The sequence below is a fragment of the Miscanthus floridulus genome, chromosome 8 (assembly GCF_019320115.1).
Source record: "Miscanthus floridulus cultivar M001 chromosome 8, ASM1932011v1, whole genome shotgun sequence".
Lineage (NCBI taxonomy): Eukaryota > Viridiplantae > Streptophyta > Magnoliopsida > Poales > Poaceae > Miscanthus > Miscanthus floridulus.
In genome coordinates, this window is record NC_089587.1 from 77,777,520 (window position 1) to 77,789,323 (window position 11,804).

Below are 11,804 nucleotides of genomic sequence, written 5' to 3' on the forward strand. Positions count from 1 at the left end.
AGTCCAAAGGAATTTTTACTCCATAGATCTCAAAATAAATTAACTTCTAGGGCTATCTTTTCGTCAAACTATTTCAAGTCCAAAGAAATTTTTACTCCATAGATCTCAAAATAAATTAACTTCTAGGGCTATCTTTTAGTCAAACTATTTCAAGTTTGATTGACTTTATAAAAGCATAACAACATGTATAACATCAAACAAACATATTGTGAAAAATATATCTTATGATGTATTAATTAATTAATTAATAATAGGAATTTGGTGTCATAAACATTGGTGCTTGATCTTTTTAGAAAAAAGGCCAAACATAAACATGTCTGACTTAGGATAAGTTTAGAAGTTGATCTTTTTGGGACGAAATGAAGTATATATGTGGCTCATATTCAGTTCGCACCAGGATCACGCTCTTATCCTATTCTTGCTAACACGTGGGTCATGCACTCCCGTCGAGTCGAAAAATTGGTTAGACGTGTCTAACCTTTGAATTATTATCAAAGATGCATGGGTGGTTTCCGAGGACCGCGGTACGACGATTAGGGCGGGCGGAACCATGGAAGGATCCGTAGCTAGCTAACTCTATTGTTAGAGGTTGTAGAGTAGCGTTGACGATTTGAATTTAAGAACTGCTTGGTTGACTACCAAAATTTATGAAAAGGCTTGGCAAGCAAAAGTTGCTAAAACTTAGACAAAAATATTTACCATAGATTTAGCATGACAAAAATGAGAAATTGATAAATTTTGGTAGGAAACCAAACGGAAGCTAAAATCTTGGTTTGTCCATGTTTTGACAACCAGATTTTGACCATCAACCGATCAGCCTCTTAGACACTCTCGTCGTTTTATGTAAATGCCAGAGTTTCAATTTTAAGATATATTGCACTACTTTTTGGGTAGTAGTATATAGTGCTAGTAAGATTTTTTTATTTTTTATTTGGCTATGATTTCTACTTTATAGTCCTATCCTGTTAAGGTAGCGACTTAGCGCGTAGTATAGGAGGGATTAGCAGTTTGGAGAATGAGCAGATCCTCCATTATCATCATGTATGCTGGCCCGGGCCATCCATGTGTACTGTTGCAATCATGATAGTACATTACTACGCACAGTAGGATCAAGATTCAAGCACTGATCAATAGTGTCGGGTCTGCATGAAGGAAACACCATGATTCAGTGCCAAAAGGATGCCTATCATTCTGTACCTGATCTCTAATGTTATACTGAGCCAACGGACAAATATTAACCATGATATATAAAAGATGAAAAGTTCAGATAATTACTCCCTCTGGTGATTTAACGATGGCGTTTAGGATAGCCAAATTGCATTAGCATGCAAGCCCATTTGGCTGTCTTGGTTAGGTCACACTGCATATCTGCTATATATGGTGGGTACCACGCATGAATACATTCCATGGTTCCATGCATCTTTTCTGCATTTCCTTTCCTTCACTTTCACACAATGGACGACACTAGTAGGTCACTAACCTGTCGCCATGCTTCTGATAGCTTTGTGGCTTTTCTTCACGTTTCAATTTTTAAACATATTTTTGGAGTCATCTGGCGTCATTGTGGATGAAAAGAAAGTGTGAGCTGCTAAAATTGGGGGTGATCATATATTTTGTGGAAAAGTGATGAGAATTGATGACAAGTGGTGAGGGGCAGAGGGCCTTTTTTCAGATCTTTTTTGTGTTGACTTGCTTGTGCACGGATACCAGGATATGTTGTGGCAAGGATTCCGCTGGGCAGTGGCAGCACAGTGTGTCTTTTTCGGTTCCTTTTTTTTTTTTTTTGCCAATGTAATACGCCCCGACGTCCGGCCCTAGGCCTATGTCCGGACGCAGCTCCGCCGCACCCTGTCCCGTTCCCTGCGTAACAAGGGAGCCTACCCGCTCGCCGTGCCCGCAGGGGGTCCCAACCTCGTTGCGCCCGCGTCACCTCCATAGCCAGGGTTTGCATCTCCATCGTGCGGGGAGATGCCACAAGCTTCGGCTCTAGGACCTCTGGCGGGGCCAGCGGAGGCAGCATGTCGTACAGGAACGGGCCGTGTGCGCCAGCGCAGACGCCTGCACGTCCTCTGGTGGAGCGCTGCCGCCAGCTTACAGTTGACGCCGCCATGGCTCCCGCACTAGCTCTCTCTTCCTCGCTAAATAGCCCTACATTGAGATCTACTTTTGCAACACTCAGATAAAGCAATTGCAACATATGACTGAAATAGATCAAACATTTGGAACATACACTTGCAATATAGTTATTGTAACATATGTAACATCCAGATAGAACACTTGCAACATACGTCTGAAACAGATGAAACATATAGAACATGTTGTTGCAACATATATGTGAAACATATACAAACATCCAGATCAAAACACTTGTAACATACGTCTGGAACATATAAACATTTTGAACCAACGCATGCAATATGCCCCTGAAATACTTGCAACATATGCAACATCCCGATCTACTTTTGCAACATCCATAAGAAACAACCCAACATAGCTTCGAAACTACTAAAACACCTAAAACATACATTTACAACATTGGGGAGGGAAAGCCTGGGCCGGTCGATTCCAGTTGTCAGGGAGCCGCGGCGAGCGGCGACGCACGAGCACCACCAGCACCCAGCACCAGCGACGCGCGCGAGCACCACCAGCAGCACCGGCCTTGGCTCAACCTGGTGGGAGGCGCGTGCTACGAGAGGGAGCGGGCGGCACGACGCATGGCCAAAGCGAGAATCGAGGTACGGGTGGGGCGTGCGACGGGCGGGGGAGAGGAGGGAGGAGCAAGGAGCGAGCAGTGAGTAGCGTAGGTGGGCGCGCGTCGGCGCGGGAGCGAGGAGCGAGCGAGCGGTGCAGGGTCATCAGGGAGCGGTGGGAGAAGGCCGAGTGGAGTGAGCGAGCGGTGTTCGGATGAGAATAAGAGACGGAGGGAGTCAAAGTTGTGGTGCACGTCACGCCACGCGTCTATCTAGAGGGAGTCGCTGGCGTCGGACGTCCTGTTTGTAGCATTATTGAATGCAATATTGTGTGTCCTTCTCATCGAAAGAGGAAACAAACACTTAAGACTTGTTTGACACAGTGACAAGTTCTTTGATTTGTTTACAATAAGTCTAGTTAAGCCCCCCTAACTATTAAGGTGGTTTTAGTGATGCGGGTCTGACCTTAAATGCCATTCATGTTCTTCATTTTTCCTCTCTTTGTATCTGATATACACTAGTGATTTTGATGGAATTGAGAATAGAGTACATAGTTTTATAGTTCAAGGGGACGTTAAGTGGACAAACCTTAATAGTTTAGGGGTCAATTAGGATTATTCCAAAAAAAAAATGGTGCTGGTTATCTCTACCATCAGAATTTATTGATCTATAATTAGTTGAGAAATTTTGTTATTAGTTTTTTTAATAAGTGCCTCCTTGGGCGCGGCCTTCCTGGAGACCAACGTGGGGAGCAAAGGTTCGAACCCCGGACCGGCAGCTCCACCCTTGGAGAGTTTGTCATCTGCTTGATGAGACGCAGGTTCAAACCATTTCATTCATTTATCTTAAAAATTCGAAATCGCGTGTGGATCCCAAAGCGTCTGTAACTCCAAGAATTTCTATGTCAACACTAGCTCTAAAAATTCTTAGAGCTACAACTTTGGGCACGTTGAAAGCATTTTGTTGAGCAATTTTGTGGACGAAATACATATGTTCAAATTCAAATCACTTTAGTTTTCTTCATGGAGTTTTTATTTACACTTTACGGAACTTGTGGAAGGAGAGAAATAAGATAATCTTAAAAAATGTACACAAGACGGCGCAACAGGTGGCCTCCATGACCAAGGAGGACATAATGCAAAGACATAGAGGAATGTCTGTGGCTGGAGAGGTGAACTAGCAGTGACTGGCTTGTAATTCTTTGGTCCTAGGACCAATTTGTTTGGCACAGCGGGTGCCAATGTGATGTGTACATAAACCTCTTTTCTCTTACTTAATTGGGTGGCCTTTTACTTCAAAAAAATCACTTTATTTTATCCTTGCAGACTCTAAATCTTGCGTGGATCTCAAAGCTCGGCTATGCCAAGTGAACCATATAGTAAAGCATGGCTTAACTTGGACTCATTATTTGTCACTTGTTCATCTCAGTTGACATATGGATTTCGTTGTAATATTTTGTTACAATATATATTTTGGAAATTTTTCATGGATAGGCTAGATGAGAGTTCGTGACATGAGGATAAGTAGACTCATTGACTTCCGCACCCCCCCCCCCCCCCCCCCCCCCCCCCTCTTGTAGGTAATCTAGCGATTACCAGCCGGAGGCTGCTTGTAAACTTTGTTGGTCTTTTCTACTCCTGACCCATTGGCAGAGCTATATAGGGCCATAATGGGCTTTGGCCTCACTTGCCGTGATTTTGCTACGTATATATATTTTCATCATTACAAATTGTAAATCGTTCTGACTTTTCCAGGTATATAGTTTTGAGGCTTAAGCGTTTCTACCTCTACTTTCATGTCAAATGGTGATTTTGCTCTTTTTTTTAACTTTGTGATTTTACTCCTGCATTTTCAAAACGAAGTGAGAATTTACCCCTATTCCGTGAAGTACCCTTCACGGTGTTAACTTTTAGACAAATGGACAAGTTTGCCCATGTAATTTTGCTCCTATTTTATTTTGCTTTTTCAGTTCAATAGTTAGCCAAATTTGATATGGATTAGACAATTCAATCAATGCCAAACTCGGTAAATTTCAGAACAATTTCATCAACATTTCAACTAAAAATTAATATCACACAACAAATTCACATCACACAAATTAATATCAGACATATATCATTAATGGCAACATACCAGGTCACATTACTATGTCTAGATGGCATACCAACATATCTATATGACATGTCAAACAAAAGTAGGAACACAAAGGCTTACAGGTCCAAGTCACATTAACTAGCAGTGAGTTTTGACATCTCAAATAAAAGTAGGAACACACCTGGGCTTTCCGAGCGCCTCCCTGGCCTAGTGCCACCGAAAGAAGCTGCTTCAGTTGTCGGGCCTGTTCGGCAGCACTGAAAAATATTGTTCCGGCTGATTGTTGTGAGAGAAAAATACTGTTCTGGAAGGCCTCGAAGGAATTGATGATGGCGTAGTGCTAACACAACCTGGATTTCCCAAAGCTTCCTGATCCTGTTGAAAGAAACAAAGATCACAAAATGGACAAGTGGACTTATAATTTTGACAAGGTGATTAATCCTGCTTTTACCCATTACATAAATGGAAGTGCAACCAAATTCTAAATGAAACCGCGCGCCTGCAGGGGCTGGCCATGCTCCTCCCGCACGCCACCGGAGGCTGGCCGTGCACCTCCGCACGCCACCCCCGCACGCCACCGGGTGCTGGCCTCGCGCCCTCCCGCGCACCGCTGGATCAGGCTACGCATCCCTAGCGCCGACGGAGCGTCGACGGAGTGCCGTGTCTGCTATCCGCCGCAGGAGGCTGGCGCTCATGGATGAATGAAACTCTAGCCTCCCCGTGTTTGAGAACCGAGAAGACGAACGGGTGAGAAAACCAGGGAAAAGGATAAGACGAGGGCATTATGGTCTTTTTGTGTAGGTATCTTTTGTTTTCTTTTTTCTTGGCCATTTAATCAGCTCAGACCTAATGGTGTCCAAAAACAGAGGTAAACAGAAGCATCGTTTTAAAATTGTGAGAACAAAATCACAAACTTTAAAAAGCAGTGGTAAAATCACCATTGCAATCTAGAATAGGGGGGCAAGAACACCAAACTCCCTATAGTTAGTTTTAAAAAGATCCCTATAGTTTTTACTACGTATAGATATGTCTAGATAAACATGTTTGGAACTGCTTATAATAGGATTTGCAGCCGTCTCACCACGAGAATAAGAAAATTTTGCCAAACACCTTGCGAGAATTGATGATTCTTTCTGTCGTCGGTGACACAACGACTATCAGATTAAAACCCTCACATTTTCTATGCCGCCGGTTGGAGGTCGCCATACCGCGCAGGAATCAAGGATATGGGTCCCTCTGCACGCTTTTTCAATTGAGTTTACTTTTCCGGCACATTTTACATAAAGAAAAGACATTTGGAGGAATGACCTACTGACTTGACTTGCTAGCCGCTCCAAGGAGCGTTCGTCCTAACTGAATGTACAGTACAACTCCATTGACATTTCCAAGTCTAAGACCTTGTTTAGATCGCAAGTTTTTTCACTCTCTCTTCATCACATCAAATCTTTGAACACATGTATGGAATATTAAATATAGATAAAAAATAACTAATTACACAGTTTGATTGTAAATTACGAGACGAATCTTTTGAGCTTAGTTAGGCCATGATTGAACAATAATTGTTAAATACAAACGAAAGTGCTACAGTGTCAAATACTGATTCCTAACCGCGAACTAAACAAAGCCCAAAAGCTCATATCGTTGTCAAAAGCCAGCCAAATAAGCAAAGGAAAAGTAAAAATAGTCAGAAAGGCGCGAGAAAGAGTAAACCAGATAAAGAGGACAGAGATATATCATCTAGAGCAGTGAAAGAAAATTCGCCAGTGCCATTGTACCAAGTACCAACCCTGCATCTATCTTCCATGCTCTATCAACGTGACAAAGTTGGTACTCCAACCATATTCAAAAAATGAAGTCGTTTTAGACAGGCTTGGGTTAAACATTGAGAATATAAATCATGAATAACTTTTAAATTGTTGAGTTTGGAAATATAAAAAACATATGTATAGATTTATCTTGAAAAATACTTTCACAAAAATTTACATATATCACTTTGTGATAAATATATTTATAAAAATAAGTAGTCAAAGTTATGCTTTGGAGACCGTGTCGCTATCCAAAACGACTTCATTTTTTAGTATGGAGGGTAAGCCTGGGCATGAAAAACCGAGAACCGAACCGAACTAATTGGAACCGAAACCGAAGTAACCGAAACCGAAATATTCGGTCCCAGGTTCGGTTCCAAGTTTCCAGGAACCGAAATTATTACGGTTAATTCGGTTCCAGCACTCGGTTAACTGAATTGACCTGAAATAACCGAACTAAGTTGTTGGACCTCTTGTTTTTTTTACTGCAGGCTTGAATATTGCTCTATGCTTGAATATTTAAGAGAACAATAACATATATGTGTTGTACTGTTGTTTTATACTACATTGATGTTTAAATTGTCCTTTTTTACTGTATGAAAATCAGGCAAAATGCTGCCGAATTTTGCAATTGAATGTGTTGTTTCCTGGTTCCTAAAAAATTCGGTTCTATTGGTTAGAACCGAAACCGAACCGAATTAACCGAAACCGAAATTCCTCGGTTCCGTATTTTCAAAGTAACCGATCGATCCCTTCTTCTCAGGTAACCGAATTAGCTGAAGAACCGAATAACCGAACCGAAAGGTTTCAGTTAACCGAGCGCCCAGACTGAATGGAGGGAGTACATAGTAGATCTACTAGTAATCGCTGACTGCAGCTTTAATAAAGTGTCCTTGTCAAGTTTGGCTGCCTCTTATCATTTTTCTAATTATGTTAGGTAAAATTCTAATTATGGTAGTACCTAGATTTGCGTCAAGTAGTTGCTTTATAGTATACATTGCAATTCTATTTTTTTTCGTAAACGATAAGTGCTATTTTAAGATGCACACAACCTATATAAGCAGAATTTGATCATTGTTTGGTTGTGCTTATAAAATTTTGTGCTGTTAGATTTTTCATGAACGAAGAACATATAGATTTACGGTTTCACAACTTTGTTATGATTTGAACCCAAGTTTTTGTTATGAAGATTATGGTATTAGCTAGATTTGGTCAAATAGTTGATTTATATTATACATTGCAATTCTATTATTTTTTTAAATAAACTTCATTTACCAAAGAAAATACCATCTTAAAATGCACACCGCCAACATGCGGAATTTGATTTGATCACAATTCACACATACATGATTCGGTTGAAATTGTCAAATGTTGTCATGTTAGATTTGTCATGAACGAAGGAAGATATATTATGATGTCACAACTTCTGCGCCGAAGTTTTTCTAACCCGATGAACATTGTGTGTCAGTGACTACTGACTAGGACACCGGAGAGAACAATGCTAGTTGCTCGGTTAGCCACTCACAAAACAAATGCTAGCTTAATTACTAGCAGACCCAAAAAAAAAATGCCGGCTTGATTATATATAAAAAAGGATAAACTCGAAAGGAACTCACCAAGAAAAAGAAAGAAAATATGCTACTAGTAGTGCGATTCCTAGCTCATCAAAGCTCTAAACCGCAGATGATGTTCTCCTCAACTAGTAGACGCAAAAAATCCTGCGCGAGCAAGGAATGGCAACGACAACGAAAGAGAAAAGGCAACCGAAGAGCGACGAAAAGCAGCAGGCGCCAGCCGCTGCTGCACTTGCCGGCAAAGCTGCGGCTGCCCAGGCGCTACGTAGCTAGCTGCTGCGCGGAGCTGGAGCTTGGAGGCAGGCAGGTGGCACCACTATCCTCGCGCTTTCGGCCGTGCGCTGCGCCCGCCCGCCCGCGTGGGTTTCGCGCAGAAGCCGCGGGAGTCGGACAGAATGGCAGCAGGGGCAAGCAAGCAATTTGCTCATTTGCCAAAGAGACGCACTGCACTGCACGGCACAGTAGCAGTAGCAGTAGCAGTAGCGCACCCGTCGCCTCGCCACTCCGCCCCCCATTCCATTCCCCAATCCATCCTCGCCGACCGCCTCTCCTCGACGCCGGCCCGATCCGATCCCCGGCGCGTACACGCACGGCACGGTGAGCACCCTCCCCCACCCCCACCCCGCCCTCGATCTCCCGCGCCGTGGAGTAACCGATCGATCGATCGTTCATCCGGCTGCTGGTAGTGGTAGTGGTGCCTCGTGGTAGGCTTCAGTTCGGGGAGGTAGCCGGCGGCCGCGCTGGGCCTTTGCTTTTCCGGCCCCGGAACTGCCTGCCTGCGGCTGCGGGCGGTTTCGATTGGCGTCACCTCGGCGGCGGCGGATTGCTGGTTCCGTCGCGTGATGATTGTTAGGTTTTGCTCGTTGCGGAATTGGCATGCCTGATTGTGGTGATTCTGATTCCCGTGGTTTATGGAGTATGGACGCCTGCAGTAGAAATTCAGCGAGTTTCGTTTCGGTGTGAAAAAATCGCATAGATTGGGTGCAAAGTTGTGCCGCTTCAGTTGGTTGGCTGCTTAGGAGATCAGACTAGATTTTGGTAAAATTTAAAACCCAATGCATTGATGTAGTTGTGATGCTACATTGGCGCTCCCTAGTGGAACCGTTTCTGCATAATTTTAGCCTTGCATAAATTCGGCGACTCTTGTTTCATAGAAATATACAATGGATACAAAGTTGTGCCGTTTCACTTGGTTGGTTCCTTCCTCATGTGCTAGGAGATCAGAGTGCCTTCTGTTACACTTAAACCTGACCTTATTACTCTTACACTGCGTTGATGTAGTGACGCTACATTGGCACTCTCTAGTGGAACCGTTTGTGCATAATTTTAGCTTAGTTACTAAATAAAATGGGAAATTTTGCTCACAAACGAAATACTGCCATGGGTTACATATATGTTCCTAATTAAAATCGCAATGCTGCCATGTGATCAGTATTAAAAAGCTTTCAATTTTGGTTCTGAAATGCATTACTTGTTGGTAGGCACTGACCATAACATGTTACATGTCATCCTGTGAAATATGTTGCTGGACTATATCTGTGCTCAAAGACCTTGTTTTTCATGTGTTCTCTCTCAGGAATCTTCTATTGGATAATGTGGTGCTATGCTCAAAAGTCTGCTCACTATCCTCAACTTTGACTAAATCTGATCTAATTAGAGTACTGGACCACCTCTTTTCAGCCAATGGGGATTGTCAAGATAGCAAGTCGTGAGCCTGCAGCGAAGAGTGGTTACAGTTGTGGAGATGAGGACCTTACACGAGAGGACAGAATGCTGCTTCAGAGCTTCCCTTATCCTGAATCTCTTGGCTCTGAACAGGCAGAAGTGGACTGTGAGCTTGCAGCGTCCAGAGGTCAGATGTGCAATATCCCCTATGGGCTTTATGATCTGCATGGCTTGACAGAGGTTCTTTCTTTGGATACATGGAATTCATGCCTGACGGAAGATGATAGACTCCATCTAGCAGCCTACCTCCCGGATATGGACCAACAAGACTTCGTCACAACCATGAAAGAGCTGTTCAGTGGCGATGCTATGTTCTTTGGAAGTCCACTTAGAAGCTTTTTTCATGGATTGAATGGTGGGCTTTATTCTCCGCAAGTTTCCCAGGCAAGGGAGTTGCTGATGATGCTTCAAACACGGAGACATTATCATTTCCTCAAGTGGTACCACGATGGTATGGTTGGCAAGTTTGCATCCATGAGCAATCTGTTAAGGAGTTCTGGTACGAGTGCTAGTCTTGGAGAGAAGGTTCCCATTTCGCACAGGCGGGTATATGAGAAGCGTTTCCCATGTGTTAGTCTTAGCAGTACCACTCCAGTTACTATCAAGGATGAAATTGCCACTGTTTCATCACCAATGAAACGAGCCAAACTTACGGATGGGCCATTAAGCACTCATTGTTCAACCAGACATAGTGAAACAGCCTATGTAGCCAAATCAGCAGAAATGAACTCATTGGAAAGTCAAACCTTCCATCATCTCAGTGACCCCAGGCAAAATTGTAGTAAACTACCGAAAGGTGTGCTGAAAATAAGGACTGGTTGTGCTTCTGTTATTGATGGCAGTGAAGGGACACATCATAGACCTGGACTGGTTCGAGCTGGTCAGCCAGGAACACAGAGCTCCAGATTTTGCACTCCACCTCGTGTTTTTGCACATGATGTTCATGGTTTTCCTGAGAATTCTTCTCACATCAACAGAATCAATTGCACGTCTGCTAGTTCACAACGTACTCCCTTACAATGGGAGGGTACACTAGAACCTTATGCACTGATGGGCAAAATCCCACTTGGAGTCCAAATGACAGTTCCAGAGGAGCACAGTGCAGTTTACCCTTCCATGATGCTGAGAGGCTTCTATCAACCAGCAGCTAACCATAGTCTAGCATATTCCAGTGAAGCATATGACACCAGAGAATGTGCCCACATGAAAGACCTTTTGAAGAACTTTGGTGGTCAAAACATCATAGTCCATCAAAGTTCTCCTGATCCATATGCAAGAGTCAGTGATGGTCATCAAATGAATGGATACTCCACAATGCACAGTTTAAGAAATGCTGAAAGTGTCTCAGAGATGTTGAGCCTTGGCACAAGGATATACCCACCTTATAACAATGTCTCAGAGCAGCGGGAAACCATGCGCAAGCACCATGATGGGATGAAGCTGGAGTCACCTCCTGCCAGGGCTGTTGCTGAAGCTGAAGAGTCTCGTCAATTCGCTTACACCTATGCAAGGAGGAAGCCACACAAGAGATCAACTATGGCGGAAGATACAGTGTCGCCAAGTGTGCTAGACGGCATGGCCAACATGAAAGCGAAGGCAATCAAACTCTGAACTGAAGCTTGTCAGTTGCAAACATTGAGAACTGAACATAATTGGGGTTGGGGACAGAATTTAGCATCCATCTAACATAGTAAATAAGTATGAATTATTTTACCTTTCTCCTGCAATATCGATACACTAAAGTACCAAACCCTCCCAGCAGAATATATGTCTGTTGTCATTGTCAAACGGGATAAGTAGCTTACACTTTTATAATTGAAATTCTGAAGTATGTAAATCAGTTGTATCTTGCTCCTATTTTCAGGAGCATTTTTGCCCTGCTATTATAGATATCCAGGAGTACCATTCCATGCTGA

The 11,804-nt window shown here is 43.2% G+C and overlaps 1 protein-coding gene across 1 annotated transcript; it reads left to right on the top strand.

Moving 5' to 3' along the window:
• Positions 1-8,412: 8,412 nt before the first annotated feature.
• On the top strand, positions 8,413-11,800 carry LOC136472676 (uncharacterized). The gene is made up of 2 exons (XM_066470381.1): positions 8,413-8,760; positions 9,740-11,800. The coding sequence occupies exon 2, from the start codon at positions 9,847-9,849 to the stop codon at positions 11,497-11,499; it is 1,653 nt and encodes a 550-aa protein (XP_066326478.1). The 5' UTR covers positions 8,413-8,760; positions 9,740-9,846; the 3' UTR covers positions 11,500-11,800.
• The last annotated feature ends 4 nt before the right edge of the window (positions 11,801-11,804 follow it).